The following is a 25134-nucleotide window of genomic DNA, read 5'->3' as shown; positions in this document are numbered from 1 at the left end:
TCCGGAGTAAGGGATGTGCTCTGTTTACGTGTCATATATATCAAGGGCAGCTACTAGGCTCAGGAACGTCAAACCGCGTGAAGTAGATATTCCAAGCCTCATACTACGTAGTACTTATAAAAAAGATAACAACAAGAGAATACCGGGGGATGCCAGGGTATTCGAATCCTATACTCCGTACAATGAAAGCCACAGTAAGCTGTAAATAGATCCAGCCCTGTGGCCTCGCCACAATTTAATATCTTGCTGCCTGTCTTGCTGCCTGACCTAAATGATGAGAAAAGCATTCGATCTGTGCTGCGCCCCCTATTCTCGGCCTTTCGGGCCGGATGCGCCCGAGAAGGGGCTGAACATCTCCCGAATCAGGGGCCGATCAAGGGAAACCTGCTTGCCTTGATGTGGCAAAGAGTAAATTGCACGGTATTTGCATTATCTTTACGGGGGACGGAGTCCTCCGTTTCGAATGAACATTAACTCGATCCAGGGCTAGAATGTTCCAATTTCAAAAGAATAACAAGGGGCATTCCTCATTCGACCAGTTGAGAAGGGGGTTCAAAACGGTTGTGAATAGACTATACTACCGTTTTCGAGAAGGTCTTGGCTGTTCTCAAGTGGAGTCCGATTTCTTTGAAACTCATAGATAGTGTATCGAGTATAGTATCAAATGGGTGCGGTGATGTCCATCACGTTGTCATCTATATACCTCGAACTAGACAAAAGAACCCAAATGCCCAACTGGCCCAACGTGAAACGGCATGGAAGCCCCCTTTTTCTTTTACCATAGCGCTGATCATGATGTCTCTGTCAATAAATGCCTCAGAACTCTATCACACGATTTAGCTATGAGAGATTTTTTTAAACTGTGAGAAACAATATAAATTCAAGGGAGTAGAGCTGGGGCATCAGTATCACGATTATTACAATTTGAATCTCAATCCGAATATCAATTTGAAGCTACACATTTCATTGCATAATGGGTTCTATAGAGGAATTAGACGGGCAGCTTTCTGACCAGAACGACTGCTCTTATGTCTATGGCTCCAGATTCGCTACCATGCCTATGCCATCGCATCAACTGCCGGACGGTGGGATGCCAAAAGAGGTGGCCTACCAACTAATCCAAGATGACTTGGCCCTGGATGGCCAGCCGATCTTGAAGTAAGTATATCTCTCAAGTATGCCGAAACGACACTGACATACTGTTCAATATAGCCTCGCTAGTTTTGTGACCACATACATGGTATTTCAATCTCCCGTGCGATCATTGACCGACACTAACAATCCAACAGGAAGATGAAGCTCTCAAACTACTCGCCGAATCATCAAACAAGAACATCATCGACCACGAAGAATACCCCAAATCCGTCGAAATCGAGCACCGCTGTCTGAACATCCTCGCCGATCTATTCCACTCGCCAGTCTCGGATGGACATCCAACCGCCTTTGGCACATCATGTATCGGGTCTTCCGAAGCTATCATGATCGCAACCCTAGCAATGAAGAAGCGCTGGGAAATCAACCGCAAGGCCCAGGGGAAAGATGCCTCAACCCCAAACATCGTCATGAGTAGCGGCGTCCAAGTCTGCTGGGAAAAAGCAGCCCGATACTTCGGTATCGCCGAGAAGCTAGTCCCATGTACCGAGACGCGATACGTGATTGACCCAGTCCAAGCCGTTGATATGGTCGATGAGAACACCATCGGAATCTGCGCGATTCTCGGCACCACATACACAGGCCAGTACGAAGATGTACAAGCTATCAGTGAGCTTCTCATCAAGAAAGGACTGGACACCCCAATCCACGTAGACGCCGCCAGCGGTGGATTCGTGGCTCCATTCGTGAACCCGGATCTAGTGTGGGATTTCAAATTACCCAACGTCGTCTCGATCAATGTCTCTGGGCATAAGTACGGACTTGTAGGTACATCCATGGCATCACACCCAACTCCACGACTGCTCAATATGCTCATCTCTCATCCCCACAGGTCTACCCCGGCATCGGCTGGGCCCTCTGGCGGTCACCAGAGTTCCTCCCCGAAGAGCTTGTCTTCAACATTGACTACCTAGGCGCCGAGCAAATCAACTTCACAATGAACTTCTCCAAACCAGCATCGCATGTCATAGCCCAGTACTACCAACTAATACGACTGGGCCGAAGCGGCTACACAAACATCATGATGAATCTCACGAAAACAGCCGACTACCTCGCCAGTCAACTGCAAGAGATGGGCTTCATCATCATGAGTGAAGGGGGTGGGCACGGCTTACCGGTTGTCGCGTTCAGGTTGAGTCCCACACAGAACGTCTTCTTCGACGAATGGGCGCTTGCGCGGAAACTGCGCGAGAGGGGATGGATTGTCCCAGCTTATACTATGGCTGCTGACTGTGAGACGATGGGCATGATGCGGGCTGTTGTCAGGACGGATTTCAGTATGGGGCGGTGTATAAGTTTGGTGCGCGATGTGCAGGATGCACTGGGGGATTTGGCGGGTATGGAGATTCGGAACATTCAACGGTATCAAGCGTGAGTATACTTATTCCGGTCTACAGAGGCATTTTTGCTAATATCTGTTGTTGGTTAGGCTGGTTCAGAGTTATGTCAAGATTTCGAGGAAGACTTTTGTTGATCGGGCTTGTTCGCGAGTTGTCACTCGGGAAATGGGGAAAGAGATAGAGAGTGTTTGAGGGCTTGAGGGCTTGGGGGGGCGAGGGTGGCTACATCTATAGAGGAATATAGGTTGCAAATGTTTAATCAATTTTCTAATTAAGTATGTAAAAATGTCTTCTTTTGGTCATGAGAGTAGAGAGAATGACATTGAGTAGTGATATCACAAGCCATCAAGCGCTGGCATTATTGTCGGGGAATAGCTTCATAATTCATGAGAATGTCGGAAAATTGGCAGACAATTCGGTGTCCCAATCCCAGAACTCTGGTCCAGTGTAATCCAATCCGTCAAACCAGCCACCGAAATCCATTGGCTGTGAAAGGTTAGCAGAGCCCAAAGCAGCATCCAAGGAACGATAACTTACAGTAGAATCACTAAAATCATTCGACAGAAGCGACGCAGGATCTATATCACTCGGTGTAGCAGAAGTCGGGGTCGTCCCAGAAGGAATGGAAGCCTGAACGGGAACGTTAGGTATGGTAGACACACAGGTGTAAGCGGAGGTACCAACCTGAACCGGGCGACTATCAACACTCATCTTCGCCTCATCGTATGTAAGGCCATTCAAGATTGCCCTGCAAATGCGAACGCACCGCTTTGAAGACGTATCGACATTACACAGAGGATCCTCGCCCTTGATGCGGGATTTGACCGAAGCAAGGATGATATCCAAAAAGAAGAAAGGCTTGCATCCTTTCCCACCGGGACCAATGCGTCTTCCAAAATTATCGGCGGTACGCTCGACGGCCTGCAACATCACGCCTTGCTGGGACTGGATCATGCTCATGAGCACGCTAGAGTTGACGCCAACCATCCCGGCGGAAGCAGACGTACTCATTTCATTGGCTTGGAGGGATAGCTCCACGCAGGCGGTGATTGCGGCGTGGAAGGTTTCATCGCGGAACATCCCGCTGCCCAGCTGGGTGATGTTCGGGTAGAAAGTGTCCTCTGTCGAGGGGGAAGTTCCATCTGGGAGAGAATGCCGAGGGATTCTTCAAGGCAGATTTTGCGGGAGTAGGAGCATTTGGGTAGACGCGCAACACTGAGTGAGAAGGGGCGGTGGAGGGCGAGGAGAAATTTACGCATTATAAAGAGGTAAAGGGATTGAGCGAAACGGTGGCGTCCTGGTTCTCCCGGAGTGATGCTCAGGGCGTTGTCCTCAAATAAGGAGGATGCATGTTGCATGTTACGGGATAGTTCCTCGCCCATTCGTAGGGCGTCGTCGTAAGATAGATTAAATCGAAGACTGTTGATTTTTTTGGCAATTCGATAACGTAGTGGGAGAGTCTTGGTGAGGAGAGTTTGATAGAAGTTTTGGGTATAAAGGGCAGTGCTGAGTGGAGCAGGATCATTCTCCATGTCCTGTGTCAAGTCTGCGTCGTCCCAGTTGGACGGTGGATCACAGTCGCATTCGTCTAGGTCAACTGATGGCGGAACACCGCGGTCGAGTGAGATCTTGAGGTCCAGTTCGACTATAGTTGCCCAAAGGCGACGGCGTAGTTCAGAGTGAAATGGTCGAGCCTTGCGGAAGCGAGTCGGGTCGCGATGCAAACCCATTGTCGTCGCAGACCGAATGAGCGACCCGGCAGAGGCCCAGGCAACATCCCCGTCACTGGCGACTCCAAGCCGAGCTACTAGAAGAAGAGATTGGGTCTGGAGCATTCGGAAGTCAATATCCGGGCTCACAAACGTGCACGAAATATATGACTGGACGGCCATGATCCACTTCATGGCTGGTTTCTGGAAGATGTCTCGGTCGTCTTGGCCTGGAGGTGGGACATAAAAACAACTGCCAGCAGCCATCACGGCGAGTAACTGAGCGACGAAAGCCATGTCAATTGGCTGGGTGTTGGCCCAGTAATCGGCATACTGCTTGAAAAAAGTCGGCGTGTGCAAGATTCGATATGTCGTCTCGAAAGTGTCAAGATAGAGTTGAAGTAGATGGTCTGCAACATTTTTCCGTGGAACCATATCATTAAGCTTGAAAGGCTGCTCGCGGAAATTTCGCTGATGATCTTCTGTCTCGCGCGACCAAAGCTCCGTCTTGAACTTTTTCATATCACAGTACTCTTTATCCTTTCCTTCTCCGCGGCAACGACCACGGCGCATAAAGGCACCAACATCTTGGAACTACATCCAATTAGCAAATTAAGCACACAATACAATTCGAGATACTCACAAAAGAAACAGTCGTGGTATAATGGCTGCGACCGAAATAACGAGTCTTAGCCTTCTTCCCGCGGAAACTCGAATCTGGCAAGAATCGCACCCGGTCATCCACGCCGACGTTCTCGGAACTATTAGCCGTATCAACTTCAGAAACCACATCACAAATCGAGGTCTCAGGTGTTTGAAGATGCGATGTCTTGCCAAGCGAATTCTCCAGAATACGTAGCCGACTTCGGAGTTCATGCAACTCATCGGAACGGCCACGCTTCGAAATGCGATTCGAGGTCGAATTTGGCCCCAATTTCGAGTCAAAGACGAACATCCCACTTTTTCGGCCGGACTGCTCTTCCACGCCACCATTTGGTAATCGCGGGGGTGACATACGTTGGTGAGAAGAGTCCGATACACCACCGGGCTGGGCGCCGACAAAAACGCAGTGAGAAGTTGTTTTCGATCTCACGCATTGCCCGCAGGGCAGAGATCGGTCACATTTCAATTTGCGTTTGCGACAGACTGTACAAGACAAGGGCGGGCGGCGGCGACGCTGTGGAGCGCGAGATTGATTTTCAATCTCTTCATGATCTGTAGAGAGATGCTGATGGTCTTCCATTTTCAGTGTTGTGAAATGATTCTGATTTCAGGTTGATTTTCCTCTGTCGCAGGAAGTCCTTGGGGGCGCTAGACATGGGTGAGACGTTGGTGCCTGGTCGGAGATGAGCGCGTCTTCCCAACCTAAAATACTCTCCACGTCTCGGACAATCATCTGACGGTTCATTGACAGCTGGCCTTTTTAAAATAGAAGGGCTTATTTGACGCATATGTATGATGAGACGGATGAAGTTGCCTTGCTCGAAACGGCATATCCGGTCTCGGAGATACCCGTTCTAGTAATAAGGATCTTATCCCCGACAGGGGCTGATTGATAACGCGAGTCAAGCTTTGCCAATGTGACTCATCGCGGATTCGGCTTGAGGCTTGTATGGCTACAGGTATCCATTAATGTTTGAAACACATCCTCGTCTATCCTCCGTACGGAGTCCAGGTCTCTGGACGGGTCCAAGGCGTCGAACTCAACACGTGGTCTGGCTCGTGATGTGGAAGCCTTGAAAATCAGGCATGATTTATAAGGTTCACGGTCACTTCTTGGCACTTCCCTTTCCGGCTTAGTGTGCTCAGTCCGGAGTATAGAAACCCCCGAATGGTGTCCTCGCCACCTGCATTTTGGATAACCATTTCTGATGGCACAGAGTACGACAGCTCAGGAATAGATCATGAGATGAAAATAGGATCATAGTAAATCATGACAGATGTTCATGGGTAGCAATCAACAGCAAGGACATTGAGTGCAAGGTCTCTATTACTGGAACAAAGAGCAAATGAATCATATATGATGCGGGATATATGACAACATGGATAAGAGACGGGTAAAATCAGAGGTGCTCGGATTGAGTTGGAACTCGAGCTCAGAATGCATAGTAGTCGAACAGAATTTCACTTTGATATATACGCAACGCTATGCCAGATGTACGTCCAAAAATCAAAGAACAGCGAAAAGCTACTTTGATCGCCAAAAGGGCTTCATAACAGACCGCATGTAAACCAGCAAGTACACCATCAGATAATTAGTAACGGTAAAAGCGAGGAAGATACCGAAATACGGCCAGATCTTCGAAGAGTCCAGTCCAATTCCAGACAAGTACTGCCACACATTAGCATCAATTCCAGAAGAGGTTCCAAGGGGGAAAAAAAACTCACATCGTCACCAAAGCTATATTCACAATATCCACATTTACCCATCCCATCCGGGTTGGAGAGATACCCAACACCCTTCGTCTCAAGCCACGCGCCTGCATACTCACTGCAAGTAGTGTTGGGCGGACTCTCAAAGGTAGTCAATTCGGTCTGAGAGCAAACGACAGCGGTACCACGAAGGACAGAGGTGAGTACACCACCAATCCAATACGTAAACGGTGTGATGTAGTACATAGTGTACTTCCAGAAGGCCGGCATCTGGGATTGCGGACGGAGAATACCGTTGAAAAGCTCACACATAATAATGAAGAAGGGCATGAGCGTAGCGGCGATCATCGAGTCAGCGCTATGTATTGACAGGATGTGTTAGTTGACCATTTCGAGAAAGAAAGGGTACTTGGTGATACTAAACTCACCTCATAGCGGCAATCCATTGACCCCACGAGGTCGCGAATAGGAAGAAGAGGAAAAACATCAGGAAACAATATCCCGCTGCAAAGCCGAGTGGTAGTCCTACCATGAAATAGTATAGGACAAAGAAGACCACGCTACCAATGACGGAATAAGGGATCTCGGAGATGATCTGGGCTGTGCAAAATGCTACCCAGCCATATACACCACTCGGACCTTCTCTTGCTAACCAAATATCGCGGTTCAAGATAAAGCGCATAGATATAGCATTGATAAACTCGGGGACGAGCATCAGGACAAGGAAGCAGGAGAAAGCCTTCGACTGGAGGTCCGTGGTACTGTTTCCGATCTGGAGGTAGGTGAGACCGTTGAAGAGAGCGTGAAGGAAGGAAGAGTAAAGACGCGAGTATGGGTACTCAGCAGTACGCCAAAACTGGCGACAGGTCCGTTGGGTGAGTAGTTTGATCTGCTGGCTGAGAGGGGGTAAGGCTGGAGGCAGGGAAGGGGAGCAGGTATGCTTGTCGGAACGGATTGACGCGATTTCGTTCTTGACTTCAGCGTATTCTTCTGAGTTGCGCCAGATGGCTGACCAATTTGTTTGATTTCCCGAAGCTTTCATGCTGCCGACGACTACTTCGATGAGGAAATCGGCTGCGTTGGTGACCTTTTCTGGAATGTTGCCATGTCTCGCGAAATAATCGAAGATTGCGTGGCCGGATTCGCCGACTGGACCGAAGTAGTATGTGCTTCCGCCAGGACTCAGGGCCAGAACGCGGTCGAACTGAGGTCTTGTTAATATTGATTGGTGATCACAGTGGTTGGTCAACTTACCTCTTCGAATTGTTGCTGGTTAGCTTGGTGGATGGTGCAGAGTATCGCCAGTCCCTGGTTAGCCAGACGTCGTAGCAGAGCGACGATACTAGTTGCGCCCTGGCTATCGAGTCCACTTGTCGGTTCATCCAGGAAAAGAAGCAGATTTGGTCGAGCGCACAGCTCCACTCCAATGGTAACACGCTTTTTCTTCTCGATGTCCAAAGAACCGATTACCGCATCTTGCAATTCAACCAGCTCTAATGTGTGAATCACTGTTTCCACATATGCCAGCTTTTCCGCCGTTGGAACTTCGTGGCTTTGTCGGAGTAGTGCAGAGAATTCAAATGCTTCTTTGATCGTGCTACTTTCGTCGTGGATGTCCATTTGTTGGCAATATCCGATCTGTCGGTTGAAGGACTGATCAATTGACCGGTTGTCCACGAAGAGAGAACCAGATAAAGTGCCGGGGCTATCTCTTTGGGTGAGTGCAGTCAACACTAAAAGTTGTCAGAAATCAAGCAATGGATTCATTCCTTTGAGGACCTTACATGTAGACTTGCCTGCCCCTGAGGCTCCAACGAGAGCAGTCAAAGATCCTGGCTTGCAGTATCCACAAACCCCATCCAAGATCTTTCTGGACTCCTTTCCAATCTGTACATTGAGCTCCAGATCAGACCAGGAAAAGGTAGACTCGGTAGCTGTGAGTGTCTGATCGGGCTTTGTTTCGTGGCCAACAGGCGGCGCGGCAGAATCAACTGACACTGGCGATTTCTCCTCATCAGGCTGAGCATTCTTCTTCCGCTTGAACAGCTTGTGCGAGCCTTTGTACTGGATAGGACCAGCACTGTCCAGCTCCCACTCGAGCACCTCACTCAACCAGCAGGTCATGCCAATAAAAGCAATGGTGAAGAGACACAGAATCCCGAAATTGCGCCAGACGTTGCTGTAATAAAATCCATATTTCACAGCCAGGTAGTCGTCGCCATTTACGACGGTGCTGCCAATTTGACTACCAGCATAAGCACAGGTCTGATATGCGATGTCCGTATATTCCGAACCGGATGGAATAACGGATGCAGCCGCGCATGTGAAATTCATGTTATGGAATTCGGCCGCCATGACTGCTTCGTATGTATACAGAGCAGGAGTGGTGTATGCAAGCCATCCGACCCAGGGAACATCTTGGATCATTTTGTCAACCGAGAGAACGTAGCCACCGAACACGATGCAAAACAGAACAGAAACTCCGCAGTAGCGGAGGGCAACTTCAAAGTTCTGCGATAGAGCGGCGAAGACACGAAATTGCGCCGTGAGGCAGACCGTACACGTGTAAATGAAGAGGAAGTCAATGAAGAAGGGGCCAGCCTAGAAGAATCAGTATCTGTTTGTGTCGATATTCCGAAATTACTCACATCAGTCCGTAGACCAGACAGGAAGTACATGACGATCAAATACAAGAATGTAAAAAGCGCGGTGACGACCATATCTGAGACCACCCGGGCCAAACACACGGCGCTGGGCCTTACAAACGCGAATTTCTTCTGCCGGCTCAAGATATCGCGACCCTGCATGGCGTCTTCCAACTCCGACATCTGCAGCCAGGCAAGCAGAATGGAAGAGTAGAAAAGCACACCTCCACGGGAGTACATACCTTCGGTCGTCTGGGGCTGATCGTAGAACATAGACCCAATTAACAACCCATAGACCACACAAGAAATCAACTTGATGTATAGTGGGCCCATGTGGCCTTTCAGTTGCCACATCTGACGCTTTGCGCAAAGAACGACCTGTCGGAAGAGCGAAATCGTGTATGGCGACTTGGACGAGACGAAGCGTGACTTGTCACTCTGCACCGTCTTTTTGAATATCTCTACGCTGTCGCACTCTGAGCCCGCCGGATAGGCATCGGAAGACCTACCAGTGAGCTTCTGATCTTCATAACTTTCGATAGCTGTCTCGAGTTTAGTGAACGCAGCACTCTGGCGAAAAGCGGCTTCGAGTTCGATGGGGCCCTTAGGTGCGCGGTTTTCCCATCCAGCACGGAACCGCCGTCTTTCAGGCAAGGTAATGCTAGTCAGAAAATCTGACGTGGTCTGCATATCAGCGCACTCGTAGCCCAAATCTTCAAAGTAGGGCCTCGCCTCATTGGCAGGTCCTTGATATAACATGCGGCCCTCGTCAATGAGTAGCACCTTATCCACTAGCTCGTAGATAGCGTCCGAGGCTTGGTACAAAGTGAGCAATGTCGCTTTGCCACAGGTATCGGTCATGATACGCAGACTGCGTGCATAGTCGAGTGCAGAGGACGCATCCAATCCTCTTGTGGAATTATCCCAACATGCTACCGATGAATCGGTAGCGAGAGATTCAATGATAGAGATGCGCTTGCGTTCTCCTCCGGAGACACCGCGGATATACTCATTTCCCACCAACGTGTTCATCGTATGCGACATACCAAAAACACGCCCATAGATCTCCAGGTACCGGGGAATCCTCTCCCGGTAGCGCTTGGGGGTCTTACTCTGTAATGCAAACTCGAGAGTTTGCCGCACGGTCAGAGTCGGGAAATGCACATCGTCCTCGGGGACGTAGGCCACGGCGCCACGGTAATGCTTCCTGACTTCATCCGGGCTTAGACCGGAGTAATCAATTGAGCCCGTGACACCCAGAAAAGAAGAGTGGTGGCCAGCAATAGTTCGGAGAAAGGTCGAACAGCCGGCACCAGGACGGCCTAGAACGCTATTGCTTCATTAGGCTAAATTCGGTAAAGATTGATTCGTGTTGGTTTCCTGCTTACAGCATAATCTCCCCGCTCTGCACGACGCCAGAAAAGTCTCTGATCAGCGGACGCCCCTGTTCGGGCTTCTTTTTAGCGATCCATGGCTGGATCGTCCACTCGTAAATGTCCTGTAGGGTGAAGGTACGCCACAAGGCTGTGCCGAGGGTCTTTACATCTGCGTGGGAGTCCCCATCACCCCAAGTTGAGAGAGATTTGAAACAGACGCCGAGGTTTGCCGGTTTCTTGCCCTGGACTTGTTCCTCAAGGAACTTGTCGAAAGAGGAATGTGGTTCCGGATATTTGGGATCCGGGTGAGTTTGGGCGGTTAATGTGTGATGAATATCGGCGAGGATAGTCTCATCTTCGTGCGAGACCTGCACCCTCGGAGGATCATTGTTGTGTTTTTCTGTGGCAAAGGAAGAACTATGCTTCGAGTGAGGGTGAAGAGGCGCGGGCATAATTGACCCTTTCGATGATATACTTAGCAGAGAAAGCCAGGAATCATCGTATATCAGAGATTGTACGATATGTGGAAAAAAGAGAATTCAGTTCTATTCAAGAAGAAATATATATATATCGTTTGAGAAGAAAGCCAAGGCTATGAACGTGGAGACGCAAAATCATCAAGATGTTCCTGAGATCCAGAGGCCATAGGAGAGCCCAGCCCTGGAGGGAACATCGAATTATGTCATGTAAACCAATGACAGGCGGTAAGTGGATCAAGAAAAGTTTCTTTTTTCCGTCTTTTCACCAATTTTGGCAGTTCACTGGAGAAATTTCGAATATAAAAAAAGAATAAGTTTCGGTATCCGCGGCCACCGCGCGATTGTTTGGCGAAAAAAGGAAGCCAAGACGAGTAAAGGATCCACCGAACCATTCTCAAGTGATTATGAACCATGGAAAGCATGTTATTTTACCACGGCTAACTCGTTAACCCTATATTGTGTATGTTGGGATTATCTAATTCTCTATTTATGAAATCTTATTAATATAACTGACCCAAACCTTCCAAGGTCGGAATATACCTAATACAATCCTAGGTTATATCTACTCGAGAATTCGAAGAATTTGCGCTTATATCAGACCGACTATACCCGTCACTACGGAGTACTCTCGGACCTTATCTATCACATATACGAGACCCAAGACATGCGTTGCACTATTCCCCGCACTTTTCGATCGGAGGTTTTCTCACGTGGCGATTATTCATGCATTACTGCCTAAGGCACTAATGCCTAAGGTGTCTTTTCTTTTTTAAAATGCGCAGTATTGGAACGTTTGATGTATATTATACGTAAAGGATCAGAGTAATTCTAAAATGAATCAACACATTTCACTATTAGCCTAAGTAACAATATTAAAACCAAGCTCTTTCATCAAAATGAAGAGTTCCAAGCTTCTTTCCAATGTCCCAATCTAGCCTAGCGCCCCAAGCTCCAACCAAGCTTCCAATTTCAGCCTCAACTTCCTCTCTCCTCCCTTCCGACCCAAAAAAATGCAAACCCTCTATAACGCTCTAATTCGTACCCATCACATAACCTCCCGCAAAAAGGTAGCTGCACTTAAACGTGCCGCAGATACACATCAATGTGCCGTGCTCCTACGCTCCGGCGGATGTCCCGGTATCATGTACGTGGAGGGTGGGAAGGAGCGGGTAGAGAGCTGGGTTGATGTTGTGCGTCGCCTACGATATAAGGATTTCCAGCTGGTGACAAGGCCCGGGTTGGTGGAAGAGGAGAGTGAGGGGGGAAACAAGGGACTGGGAATGGTAATGGGGAGAAGAAAAACGGCAAAGAGTTGGATCTCCCAGTGGGGTTGGATGAGGTTGAAAGTGTCAAGGAATTTGGAGGTATCATGGCGAGAAGGGGGGTGTGGAACTGGTGGAGGAGGGGGATGGGGTATGCTTGATGGCTGCATGGAGTTGCATTCGTGGTGTTTTGGTGTTGTGTTCCTATCTTCGGAGATATCCAATTGCATTTGATTCCGGTACTGCGATCTTAAAATATGTCATTATATCATTCATGTCTTTCTTTTACAGGCCAATGTCCCAAACGCCATCTACCTACACTCCATATGTATACAGTTGATCAAAGTGTTTCTACTCAAACCGGCGCTGGGTAACTGAGCAACTTACAGACATCCTACACCAAGTTAGCAAGCCAATTGTTCCCCACTCTTGTAAATTGACATACCTTTCGTTGTCGCCGATATTTATCATAGATCATTTTCCAAACCTCCCGGTCCCGACATCCACTCTCCTGCGGCGTGCCAGGATTATTATCACACTTAGGCTGCTCGGCCGCCAACATTTCCTGCGGCCACATAATCCACGGCTTCGGTAGTGGCCAATCCGAAAAGTGCACGAATTTAGCCTGCGCCAGGACATGATCAGGATCCCAAACCTCATCATCATTCCCCAGGAAATTGCGATGGTCCTTATTTCGGAACTCGCCGGTCAATAGACCATATTGCCGATGCGGGAGGACCATCGCCGAGTCCCCGTACCGCCTGTTCAATAACTCCATGTCGTAGCGGTGTTCTGTCAGGTTCACATTAACTTGACCGTTTTGAGCGAGCGTGGTCGCCTCGGTCAAGGCGAGGTATTCGTGGAGAGAGGGTTCAATGACCACCAACAGTGACGAAAGAACTTTGTCCGGGAGAAGCCAGTAGGCCCGTGGCATGGCAGCAGTGGTAGGTGGGAGGAAGAAGAGCTCGTCCATTGTCTGGAAGAGGATTACGTCCGAGTCGAGGTGGATAACGCGGTCGTATTCGTGCTCGCCAAAGGCCATGAGCTTAGCGGTGCTAGTATCCCACGAAGCCTGGGAATCAGAGCCTATGAAACGAGTGACATGTAAGTGTGTGTTCAATCAGCTGAAACAGTTCCAGGCCAACTCACGCGATTCATCCTGGATTCCCTCGATCTTGATGGGGATCAGCAGCACCTTGTACTTGTGTTTAGCCTCAAGTAATAACTGGCTAACGCGATCATAATCATCCTCGACAACAAGGTCCCACTCTTCGGGGTAAAACAGCACGCGGTCCGCCTTACTGCCAAGTCTATGCAACGCCTCGAATACCATCAGGCAATTACACATGTATGCCTCGTTGGTTGCATACTGGGTGTAGGCAAAGCGCGACCAGTCTACCTCGTCGTAGTGGATATGTGGTAGGGGCGGCGGTGGAGGACGTTCACGGCGTTGCCACAGTATAAAGAGCACGATGAGGGCGACCGTGACCCATGTTCGGATATGTCGTAGTTGGCGCTTGACTATGGAGAGACATGGCTCGTCGGGGATGTCGAAGAAGTCATCTTCCGAGGCATTGGAGCTCCGTCGGTAGGGGAATTGTTTGGGTGGCATTGGTGGAGGGGTGAAGCTTTTGACGGCGCAGTGGAGATTGTGATATGCGCATGCAATGGTTATGTCATTGTAAGGCTGGGTGAATTGGGATTCTGTATTTAAAAGGCAAAGACCTTAGAGACTTGATGGTGTATACTCGGGCCCACCTCTTGACAGTTTAATCAACAGGTGAAACAACCAGTTGTTTATAAGGTGGTAAATTGACTATATTGCATAAAGGTGGTAAGTCATACATCAACTAGCTCGCATGGCTTAGTGGTAAAGCGCATCACTAGTAATGATGAGATCCTCGGTTCGACTCCGAGTGTGAGCATTTCTTTTTTGTGTTTGTATTTTGCCCACATATATCACTCAATACACCACAAAAAAATAAACTTGGTAGAATGTACAATAATAATACTACATACAATTTGTAGCTTTCTAAAGATATTTATCTCGTTTCGTTTTATCACATTTGTTTCTGCACTAGTAGTACGATGTCTTTTGACTTCGTAATGTACGGATTACACCAATCAATGTTAGCATAATGTAGTAATAAAAAAACTTTTGTTGGGGATACAACACGAAAGGGAGAGAGACAGAACTATATCCAGCTCCGTTGACACCTGAAGATGTCAGTCAATATACAAAAAAATGCTAAAAAATAGTTTCCCTGGGAATCGAACCCAGAACCTTTCCGGAACATCTGCTAGTCGCATTTGTTAACGGAAAATCATAACCGCTAGACCAGGAAACTGCTCGACCACTTGGGCCAATTGATGGATAGACAGGGCCATAATGGCTTTATGTAGCTTTTCCTAGCTCAAGGTGTCGTATTTGGTGTAGATTGTTCTCCATATGTGTATAGGTGGCATCATTTTTAATTAATTTACACTTTTTTGTACATTCAAGCCATGAGCTATTCTACTTTGATCATGGACTATCACCCACCCGGAGCTGAATGGCATCACTTATGGGAGGTCCAAACTATATATATCCACAAGACACATAGAGCAACATATCCCAACCTTGTTCACGTTATGTCTATATCATACCTTCCTCGGATCTACCAGCTAACTGTATGGTAAGAAAGTAGATTGGATGTGTTTGCACACATGATATTAGATGACAGACCCTCTCGTCATCCACTACCGGCACTAGGCACCGAAACCCCCATCTTCCACTGTTTGCCTTGCCACACAAAGAAGCATCTACCCCATCCTCGAGGAAAGTTCCAGCAAAAAGAACAGATCCTGTCGAGACCACCGAGAGTGGAAACTGACAGAGGAAGTACAAGTAAGCCCTTCCTGAATGAGGGATGTCCCATGAATACTGGAGCCGTACCCCCCTACTAGTAGCTTCACAAATTCAATATCTGCACCCCTGATCGCAATATGCGACGGCAGTCTATTTATTCTGGCATGGAGCCTATTTGAATCAGCGCCATTGGACAGAAGGAGACCGACAGTCGATAGGTTCGTAGGCTTGTCAAGGAATGTACCATAGGGAACTGCTCGGTTTCCATTGATATCGAAACCGCCTCGATCAAGTAGTCCTCGTGCCATCTAGATTCCCCTGGGCAATGGTCTCCTGAACAAATTCAAACGACAGCTTAGTCTTGAGATCTTCGAAATTACGACCGAACACCTGGTCAATACACTCCACCATATCAAAACTCTCATTCCGAATACCACCTCTGATAGCCACACCTAACCATGCAAGCCAACCAGGCTCAGATTTTTATCTATACTCAACCCAATTTCTAACACCCGCCCTTCCCCTTCCCAGGACCTGTGTTGGGAGATCCATAGTGTACGAGGTTTATTCATGGATTTTGATTCAAACCCAGGCCCCTTTATGTGTCATACTTGCATGCCTATGGGAATGCAAGTCCAGTCACGCGCTTATATCTCTGGCAGAGCTTGTGCATATGAGATAATGTAATGTATACTCTATTCTTGGCGATGACAAGTACAAGCCTTGAGAGATTAGGGTAGTTATCGAGGCCCCTATTATATACCATAGGTCTACCTATATACCGTAGATCAATGAAACCCCCCCGGAATGAGCCTCACCTCCACCGGGTAACAACAAAGTCGCACCCGAAGAAGTCGACCGCCTATTATCAATCTCAACAATAATATCTGTCTTGACGGTAACAATTCCATCATCAAGCTGCTCCGGCATCTCCATCCTTGAGACTCGATGACCCGAGCGCTCATGATTATGCCCATTCCATCGAGTCACCGGATTCTCCTCATCGTGAATTTGAGCATTAGTCACACTAGTCACGGTAGTTGAATCCAGCCACTGGTCTTTCGAATTAGCGCGAAGTTTCAGCTCCGTGTCAGGGTCGTTGTGGCCCATTGATGGGGTGCGAGACCAGTAGCCGTGAGTGCGACCTTCACGTCTGTGATCGACAAAGGAGCGGAGGAAGAGACGGGCTACTGGGGCACAGGAGGCGAGAAGGATGCTGTAATTTTCGATTCTGGAGGTTATTAGAGAATATGGTAGTCAATAATGCGGAAGATCAGTTGTGCTTACTTTACCCAGAGAACAAAGGTCACAATGTTGTAGGTGAAGTCCTGTCTGTCGCCGAGGGATTTGAGTTTCTGGCCAATGGTATCAGTGTTGTTGTAGAAGTCGAGGAAAAGGGCAGTCTACTCACATAGGTCTTTACAATGGAAGCACAGCCGGAGAGGATCAGTGGCCCGCTAAGGGTGATGGTCTGCCATATCCGGCGGGATCGAACGGTGCCACTGATTTTGCAGAATTGGGACCAGAACGTCGTGTTTGGATTACGGTGGAGAGTCCGCAGAAAGAATTGCCAGAGCTCGACGGCAGCGAGCACAGCAAGGAAGAAATCGATGGCAGTATTGAATCCTGTGGTACTTACCATTAGCTTTGAGCTGATTTAAAGGACAGTAGCTGCACATACCTCCTTGCACAAACCCGACAGTCGTCTGAACGGCCGGTGATTGGCACTTGACGGAGCCATCTTCAGGGGAGTGGTGTCCACATATAGTGGAAATATTGTACTCGGTCAGTCTGCAATGAGATGAGCATGATTCGAGCACCAAGTTAGATAGCACTAACCGTTTGGTATGGGCTCGGTCCGCACTGGACAATAATTTGGACAATGGTAACTGTGTTGACGACGACTTGAACAACAGCGCAGATAATGATAGATTTGCGAATCTTCTTGTCGCTCGCTGCAAAGCACGTCAAAAGAAACCACATCATTCCTGTGCGAGAGATCATTGCCGAAGTGATAGCCATTGGCTGGGAAAGGAAGTCCCATTTCATAGCATTCAGGCGCTCCCCATTAGTGAGGTAGAAGAAATGCCTCCCGAGACCCCAGTTGGCACTATGCAGAGTTATGAGCTGGCATAGAAGTAATGACAAAAGTCGATCTCACCTCATTTGAATAAATATCATATGTGTAATATCAAAGCCCCAAGCCACGAGAAAGAATAAGTCCTCTATACCCCAGATTCGACCGGGTGCAGTGACCCGCGGTAAAGCCCAACGCACCCAGATCTTGATAGCATAGCGGAATAACAATGCTACGCCAACAATGGCTGTGAGGACCTGGTGAAGAATTAGTATGAACACAGGTAAGAGGTAATACATAAAGATTGATAGCATACCCAACAAGCCTGAAATGTGCCAGTTCCTGCAAACATCGGTCAACATAAGATCATTATCGATCCATTTATATGGACTTTGCCCTGGAATAAGCATACCAATGTCAACATCGCCCTCAAGCGGTTTTGGAATATTTATAATGAAGATAAAACAAAAGGACACAATGTGTCAAGCAGCTAAACAGCCAAGTATTCACCAAACTCTTGATTATAGTGCGGGGAGCCAATTCAAGTACTCATTGGGATAGATCGATGCACAGGGTTGGAAAAGATGTATCAGAAGTGAAAAACAGAGTCTAAATTCTTCCAAGTTGCTCTTGGAGGTTCTCGGAAACGAATATCACACCAAAGTCTCTCGAACCGATCTACAGGTCAGAACCATGCCTAAACTCTCGTATATTGGGTGGAAAGATGCGTATAATAAGAGTGGATTGAGGGGAAACAAGGGATGTAACTTCAATCAAGGGAGTGAAGAAATCAAAAAATCAAGGTCAAGCGAAGCGAGCTGTGCATTTAATGACATAGTGCAGTATTCAACCTTAGGTACGAGGTCATGTACGTCCAGTTATGACAACAATCGAAGCTCGCGTGGCCTCTCCGCGCGTTCAAAACATTTGATCGGTTGATCTTGACGGGAAGGGACAGATAGATAGGTTCGCATATGTGGATTTAATATAGGCGACATTCCTAGGGGGAAAAGGAATAGAAACCATGCGGCCATGCGGGTAACAAGGGATGTGACAAAGAATGAGAAAAATAGACTCCGTATTCCATAAAGAATTGATGGGCTCGATGTGTTCTAAGATCAGATCTACAAAGAGCTGGGGCAGGAGTTCATCAGATGAAGGACAAATCTGTGTTGTATAAAATTCGGGTACGCGACGTTGTAGATCTCGGGAGATGGGATGTGATCTGTATAGGAGCAGAAATGATACATCATATAGAAAACATAACTTAGCGCAACGAACCGCCCTTCTCATCTCAACCAATGATTCTCCAGCCCGAACATAAACCTCGAAAGTTATTTCCAGCCCCGATAAACCCGCCATCTGTTTCCACTCCACTGAGCTCCTCTCCCGGCCCCCATACAACGCAATCATACTAGCATGGAGCGAGGTATAGGTCAGATTTTTCGCGTATTCAATGATCAAAACTCGGGAGCCAGGCGCCATAGCTCGCGAAATCTTCTGCAACAACGCCACAGCATCCAAATCAGGCAAGTTATGCAAGATATGCTGGAGCGCATAAACACAGGCACCCTGAATGGGCTGTTCAGCCTCCTCCTTGTAATTCCACTGCATAAGGCGCACACCAGGTACGATGTCAATGTCGGCATTGAACTCCTGCACCACTAGGTCCTCCACGCTGAGATGCGGGTACGCAGCCTGGACCTCGAGGAGGAGCTCGCCACGACCGCCTCCAATGTCGACCATCACAGCAGAGCTAGTGCGAGAATCGGTAGCAGCGCGCGCTAACGCGGAATCTAAATCATAACCCATTGACTTGACCCGCTCGGGGAAGGTCCCGAACTTCAGAAACTTGCCGACCATGAAATGATTGAAACTATCCATACGACCCTGGGTCTCCATAATTGAGTAGGTATGCTTCTCTGCCAGCTCAGACTGACCCATTAGCCGATAGGCATGTTGCAAGGGGCCCTCTGCGTCGGCAAAGGGGTAAGCAAATCGGGTGTCCTGGAGCTTTTTCATCAAGAATGCGCCGGCCATCAGGCCTTCTGTCGTGCTGGGTGGGGTCAGTGCATGGAACGTTATGTACCCCTTAGATGTATGGGAACTGACAAGTGCAGGGCACCATGTTGGGCGGACGGCATGGCGACCATGTGGTTCGTGATAGCATTGGCTGTGAAGCAGTCCTCGGCCACGCGGTCGACTAGACCGAGTCCGGCCATGATGTACAATGTGTCTGCTGTAGAGGTATTAGTACAACATATCGGAATACCTGTCCAAGCACTTACAGGCTAGTTTGGTACCTATATTTCTTGTCAGTATAATAGTTCTTAGCCATTCAAACCAGCCCACGTACTCAACTCGGGCTCGTCCTTTCCTCGGGCTTTGATACGCGCATTGCAGGTCGCGGAGACTTCATCAGCCGTCAGAGGGCCGCCGTGACTCACGAGGATATCGAAGAGACTAAAGTGAATCGCGACCGGAACAAATCCCAATGAGGCAGGCTATCTTTTATTAGAGAGCGACTTATAGGATAGGCTCATCACACTCACCGTTGTTACGGTGGCTGCGAGGGCGGCCCCTGGGGGTGGTGCAACGAGGGCCGGGGATGATAGACCCAATAGGCTGGCTAGGCGGGTTAGAAAAGACATTGAGACTAGAGCGTGTGAGAATGATAGGAATGTCAGGGAAGTGCTATGTGTGTTTTTTTATACTCCGTTCACTCCATTATACTCCATACTTTGCTCTAAATATCCACAACAGTCTTACAAAGTACATGTACACATGATCCGGCACGAATTCCGGTGCAATGAGAATAAAGGGACAGATGATAAGAATACTAGCAGGTTACAATACAATAATCCTTGATCAATTACAGAGTTCTAATATGGGATTAGTGTGCTCAGTGGAAGATAATTGGTCCAATATGTTAGGTATGCGCAAGGGTTATTACACTAAAACACGGCAAGCGAGATAGAATCAAGACGAATAGCCGAGTCTCAAGCCCCAAAAGCGAAGGAGTCAAGAATTTACTCAATTTACCTTTTGTGATAGATGGATTCCGGAGAATTTTTCTTTTCTACATATCCAAAAACGGAAATATAGATGTCCGATCTCTCCAAGTTTTGAGCTCTGAAACAAAAGCCACGCGAGCTTCATGTGTGAGATCCATGCATAAAACCTTTGCCTAGTCACAAGGTAAAGGATCTTCACTTCCTTACTTGACTCAAGTTTGCTGTTTCTGGCCCATATTCAAAGTACAGGCAAGATGATGGACCCATCGACGGATAAACCCTCCCCTGTCTACTCTACACACGGGTTGGCAGTTAGGGCATCGTCGTCGCTTGAAACACAGGAAATGAAGGAATGCGATTCCAATTCAAATGCCGAGACCAGGAATCCCTTGAACCCGAGAAATTGGTCCTCGGTGCGGAAGACAATGCTTTTTGCGTCGCTGATGACGAGTTCGTTGTTGGCAGATGGGTATGTATGGCCAGTTGATAAACTCAAGGCAGCTGCCAGCTCAGATGTGTATAAATAGAAGATTTTACTGACTCTCTTGTAGAGCTATGGTCTGGGGTGGAACGCTGGTCACGGAGCAGGCCATGGATTGGAATATTTCGATCACTCATTCGGCGACGAGTATGAATTATGGTATTCTGCTGCAGGGATTTGGAGGAATTTTTGCTGTTCCGCTCATTGAAGCGTACGGTCGGTGAGTTGGTTTAATTTTTGCGCACGTTGAGAATCCTACTGACGGCTGCATGTAGTTTGCCGATCTGGCTGTGGCCTCAGGTGATCACCATGTTCATGGTCCTGGGTGCTACCCTCTCGAATGATTGGTCTACCTTCACGACGTTCCGCTCTTTGCAAGGTCTGTTTGGGACAGTGCCGCAGGTAATTGGGCTTCCGATCATTCATGATATGTATACATCGGCTGGTAAGGCTTTTCGCTGGGATTGTCTTGAGTACTTTGCGCTGATGCGACAACAGAATGGCCACAGATGATCAATATTTGGTAGGAGACTTGCCACCCAGGACGACCAGAGTAGCGTTGACTTAGATATAGGGGTACCACCTTTCTTGTCGGGCCATTCCTCGGCCCCGCCATAGCAGGATATATCGGCGCCGGGTCAGACTGGCGCACATCCTTCGGAGTCCTGACAGCCATCTATGGTGTGTCCACAGCCATGGTAATTCTCTTCGGCTATGAGACATACCACGAACCTGGGCGACTCACCAAACAGTCGCGCTTCGCGTCCTACTTTGGCATTGGCAATACCCTGCTTCCCAAGGGAACGACCTTGAGATACTGGAGTCGAACAGTCGTGGTCTATGTATTCAAGTTCCCCTTGTTGATGACCGGTGGGTATGGCTGACCTCCTTGCAATGTCAATCACTGACCAGGATTTTGTCAACAGGTATCGCTATCTTGGTAACATTTACCTGGCCAATTGGTAAGTAAACATCATCAGCGCACCGTTCTTTACCTGCTGACTCTCCAGGAATCACAACCACCATCGATAACTTCCTGCACAGCCCTCCATACTTATTTGATACCATCGAGGCTTCATCGATGCGCTTCGCCGGTGTGATTGGAGCTTTATGTGGTATGCATCCTCACACACGCCCTTGCTCTTCAGATTCTCACTATTTACCCAGGCTGGGCGGTTGGCCACTTCTTCAACAGCTGGATCTTCAAGCAGCATAGCTCAGCCTGGCGAACAGAGCTCCGCCTCCACGGCATCTGGCTCCCGATTGGTAGCATGATGATCGGTCTCCTCACCTATGGATTAACCATGCACTTTGGTAAGCACTGGATTGGGATAGTCATTGGGTGGATTATGGTGAACATCGGCATGGTCGCCACGATTGTGTAAGTATCGACTTCGGAGTGTTGAGTACGGTGACATATCTCTAACATCATTTACAGCGCCATCTCGGCATATGCATTGGAAAAGTACCCGGAGCAGGCGACCTGTGTCTCGGCCATTTTGAATATGTGGCGCACCTGTGGCGGGTTTGCGGTGGGATACTTCCAGCCCAAATGGATTCAGCGCAATGGGCTCGGACTGGTTTTCGGTATTCAGGCTGCTATCTTGTGTGTGGCTGTTGCTTCGACCATCACCCCTGTGTTCTTGTGGGAACGGAAAAGGCGATTGAGGGATGGAGAATTTGAAGATGGAGCCTAAGAATGACGCCTCAGTTGTGTAGATGTGTAGACAACAGTATATGTTTGATGACTGGGATGTATTTGGAATTATTTGTATGTGATATCCAAACAATATGAGTTCAATGTTGATCAACACCTCAGTCCGAAGTTGGTCTGTGCCCGGCTGAAACACACGTGATCCATGCCTTGTTACTCAGGCCATAACCAGGCCCACAATCAGGTCGATCTGAACCTGGCCGTGTTGACGCCCCTGTCGACGTCCTTGTTTCATGCTTAATTTATTTAGCCCTTTATTTGACGCTATGGCTGCAGAACTACTTTAAGTGCAGATTAAGAGCCATAAATCTCAAACTTCCTACCCCCTGACATTCACCTCCTGAATCTTCCACTAATCACACACACTCGACTCCATACATAGTCGATCATTGCCTCGCTATGCAAAGTCCCGCAAGCGATGACGCTGCCCGTGGGGCAGCGGTCTGAAAGCCGCCACAGCGTAGTTGCCTCCTGTGCCGCGTGGTTGTTGATCAGTCCCCAATGAACCTGACGATTGGCCTATCAAAGCTTCCCCGTTTACCCCATTCAGAGGTTCACCGAATAATGAAGCCTGTTCTTCCGGCCCATGGATTGTCCGTTGACGCCGAGGTCGAACTGGTTTGGATCACCGACAGCGATCACTGACCCTGCTTTTTTTCCCCCTTTGCTATAATTTATGAAGCACTGGTCTCAATCTCTTCAGTCTCTCCTTGTCCTTGCCCTCGCTAACTCAATGGCCTCGATTCTTGTTTGATCTTTAGATTCTACTTGAGCGCCAACTCGACCATGTCCAGTTCTCCGCGACGATGGCTCTTCGTCGTCTTTCCATTCCTTACATTTTGCATGATATACTCTCTTTTTCGACTACCTGAATCCAACCCGTCAATCGTGAACAACTCAGAACAAATACCTCAAGCTGAAGAGGAAATAATTGCGGTAGGGGACGAGAAGCAGGAGACAATTCCTCCTCCTCCCCCTCCCCCACCTAAACAGGAGACAATAGAGGAGAAATGTGGCCACTTCTTACACGCGCTCGACGATGTTATGGTCGTCATTAAAACTGGTGCGACCGAATCCCTCGAGAAAGTCCCCATCCATCTTCGCACAACGTTGCAATGCGTCCCACACTTCGCCATCTTCTCCGACTACGAAGAAACCATCGATGGGGTCCGCACGTATGACGTCCTCCGCAATATTAGCGCGACAACAATGGAAAAAGAACCCGAATTCAACATCTACCGCCGTTTACAACAAGTCGGACGTGAAGGCCTAACAGACGCAGAATGGGGCGACGATACAAATGGTCCATTAGGCAAAGTCAACAATCCAGGCTGGAAGCTCGACAAATGGAAATTCCTCCCAATGGTCGAAGAAGCACTAGAAGTAATGCCAGATGCCAAGTGGTACGTTTTCCTCGAAGCCGACACCTATGTGGTGTGGCCGAACCTGATCAGCTGGCTGGCCCACCTCGACCCAGATCGGCAATACTACCTGGGCAGCCCCATGCAAATCGGCGAGACACTCTTTGGCTACGGTGGAGCGGGCATCGTCCTCTCAAGCTTCACAATGAATCTCCTGCACGAGTACCTGATACGGGCAAAGGAAGACCTCGAAGCGATGACCGCGCACGAGTGGGCGGGTGACTGCGCGCTGGCGCGAGCACTGCATGACGTGCGCGTCGATCTGACCTGGGCTTGGCCAATGATGATGACCTCACGGCCGTGGGAAATCGACCATTTCTCCGAGGGATACGGCCGGCAACCATGGTGTTATCCCGTGATCTCGTACCACCACATGGCGCCAACGGATATTGAGGAAATGTGGGAATTTGACCGAGCGTTCTTTGCCAGCGGGAAGAACGCGCTCATGCTGCATGCAGACGTTTACCAAAAATTTGTCTACGATGGGACTTTCTCCGCGCGTGATGATTGGGATAACCTCTCTCAGATTAAGATTGATTTTGCAGCTGGCACGATTCCTACTGTGGATATTTGTGCAGAGGTCTGCGCGCGCAATGAGGAGTGCTTGCAATATTCGTTTGATCACTCCGAAGGTGTCTGTAAACATGCCTCTACAACCTTTGCTGGCGTTGCCAGTAATGGCACACAGTCTGGTTGGATTACACCTCGTGTGAAAAAGCTCCTCAAGGCATTCCAATCTTCATGCAATCAGGTGGAATACATCTTCGATTGATCTTGTTTTTACACTCGCTCTTCAGTCACTTTCTTTTCCCTCAATTGGTCTTGTACATATATCAACTTTCCTTTCACCTTTTCTTTCCCCCCTTGATCTTGCATTCATTCTCAAATTTGAGGACAAGGTGTTTCTCTGGGTTCAAATGAGATTTATTGGCGAGGCGTTATGTTATGGCGCTGTGTTGGCACCGTCTGCTGGGCAGACGAAACATTTCCTTCTGGTCGCTGGACCGTTCTCATTCTCATTATATCTACTGATCATTTCTAGTGATACCACTATATATCAATCTAAACATTTCTTGAATATGGATGTGGACCTGAAGATAATTTCAATTTGGATGAAACTTCGATCCACCTGGTGTCTAACTTATATTACCGTCCTACCTGTAGATGAATCTGAGTGATTTGGAGGTAACGATTGTAGCTCGCAAGCTTTAACACAAACCGAAAGTTCAAGAAACGGCTATTG

At 48.3% G+C, this 25134-nt stretch overlaps 7 protein-coding genes across 7 annotated transcripts; 3 read left to right on the top strand and 4 right to left on the bottom strand.

Moving 5' to 3' along the window:
* Positions 1 to 973: 973 nt before the first annotated feature.
* On the top strand, positions 974 to 2684 carry N7500_008912 (Pyridoxal phosphate-dependent transferase major region subdomain 1; the record flags this gene model as incomplete). The annotated part of the gene is made up of 5 exons (XM_056680056.1): positions 974 to 1158; positions 1213 to 1240; positions 1290 to 1916; positions 1985 to 2523; positions 2582 to 2684. The coding sequence occupies 5 exons, from the start codon at positions 974 to 976 to the stop codon at positions 2682 to 2684; spliced, it is 1482 nt and encodes a 493-aa protein (XP_056530428.1).
* Positions 2685 to 2876: 192 nt separating this feature from the next.
* On the bottom strand, positions 2877 to 5444 carry N7500_008911 (uncharacterized protein; the record flags this gene model as incomplete). Its single annotated transcript, XM_056680055.1, has 4 exons — positions 2877 to 2978; positions 3030 to 3613; positions 3748 to 4795; positions 4845 to 5444. 4 exons carry the CDS (start codon positions 5442 to 5444, stop codon positions 2877 to 2879), a joined length of 2334 nt encoding a protein of 777 aa, XP_056530427.1.
* A 945-nt stretch (positions 5445 to 6389) lies between these two features.
* On the bottom strand, positions 6390 to 11047 carry N7500_008910 (putative ABC multidrug transporter; the record flags this gene model as incomplete). Its single annotated transcript, XM_056680054.1, has 7 exons — positions 6390 to 6533; positions 6590 to 6932; positions 7003 to 7778; positions 7829 to 8307; positions 8359 to 9175; positions 9223 to 10549; positions 10608 to 11047. 7 exons carry the CDS (start codon positions 11045 to 11047, stop codon positions 6390 to 6392), a joined length of 4326 nt encoding a protein of 1441 aa, XP_056530426.1.
* A 1644-nt stretch (positions 11048 to 12691) lies between these two features.
* Positions 12692 to 13948, bottom strand: N7500_008909 (uncharacterized protein; the record flags this gene model as incomplete). Its single annotated transcript, XM_056680053.1, has 3 exons — positions 12692 to 12730; positions 12782 to 13422; positions 13486 to 13948. 3 exons carry the CDS (start codon positions 13946 to 13948, stop codon positions 12692 to 12694), a joined length of 1143 nt encoding a protein of 380 aa, XP_056530425.1.
* Positions 13949 to 18411: 4463 nt separating this feature from the next.
* N7500_008908 (putative O-methyltransferase) lies at positions 18412 to 19912 on the bottom strand (the record flags this gene model as incomplete). The annotated part of the gene is made up of 5 exons (XM_056680052.1): positions 18412 to 18486; positions 18543 to 19317; positions 19374 to 19500; positions 19618 to 19765; positions 19814 to 19912. 5 exons carry the CDS (start codon positions 19910 to 19912, stop codon positions 18412 to 18414), a joined length of 1224 nt encoding a protein of 407 aa, XP_056530424.1.
* Positions 19913 to 20529: 617 nt separating this feature from the next.
* On the top strand, positions 20530 to 22453 carry N7500_008907 (Major facilitator superfamily domain general substrate transporter; the record flags this gene model as incomplete). The annotated part of the gene is made up of 9 exons (XM_056680051.1): positions 20530 to 20744; positions 20827 to 20976; positions 21032 to 21201; positions 21255 to 21279; positions 21331 to 21626; positions 21683 to 21718; positions 21767 to 21871; positions 21924 to 22137; positions 22195 to 22453. 9 exons carry the CDS (start codon positions 20530 to 20532, stop codon positions 22451 to 22453), a joined length of 1470 nt encoding a protein of 489 aa, XP_056530423.1.
* Positions 22454 to 23256: 803 nt separating this feature from the next.
* Positions 23257 to 24663, top strand: N7500_008906 (uncharacterized protein; the record flags this gene model as incomplete). Its single annotated transcript, XM_056680050.1, has 1 exon — positions 23257 to 24663. One exon carries the CDS (start codon positions 23257 to 23259, stop codon positions 24661 to 24663), a length of 1407 nt encoding a protein of 468 aa, XP_056530422.1.
* Positions 24664 to 25134: the final 471 nt, after the last annotated feature.

The sequence above is a fragment of the Penicillium coprophilum genome, assembly GCF_028826855.1.
Source record: "Penicillium coprophilum strain IBT 35676 chromosome Unknown utg000005l_segment0_segment0, whole genome shotgun sequence".
Classification (NCBI taxonomy): domain Eukaryota; kingdom Fungi; phylum Ascomycota; class Eurotiomycetes; order Eurotiales; family Aspergillaceae; genus Penicillium; species Penicillium coprophilum.
The sequence above is the reverse complement of the archived record's forward strand: the minus strand, read 5'-3'. Positions and strand labels throughout refer to the sequence as shown.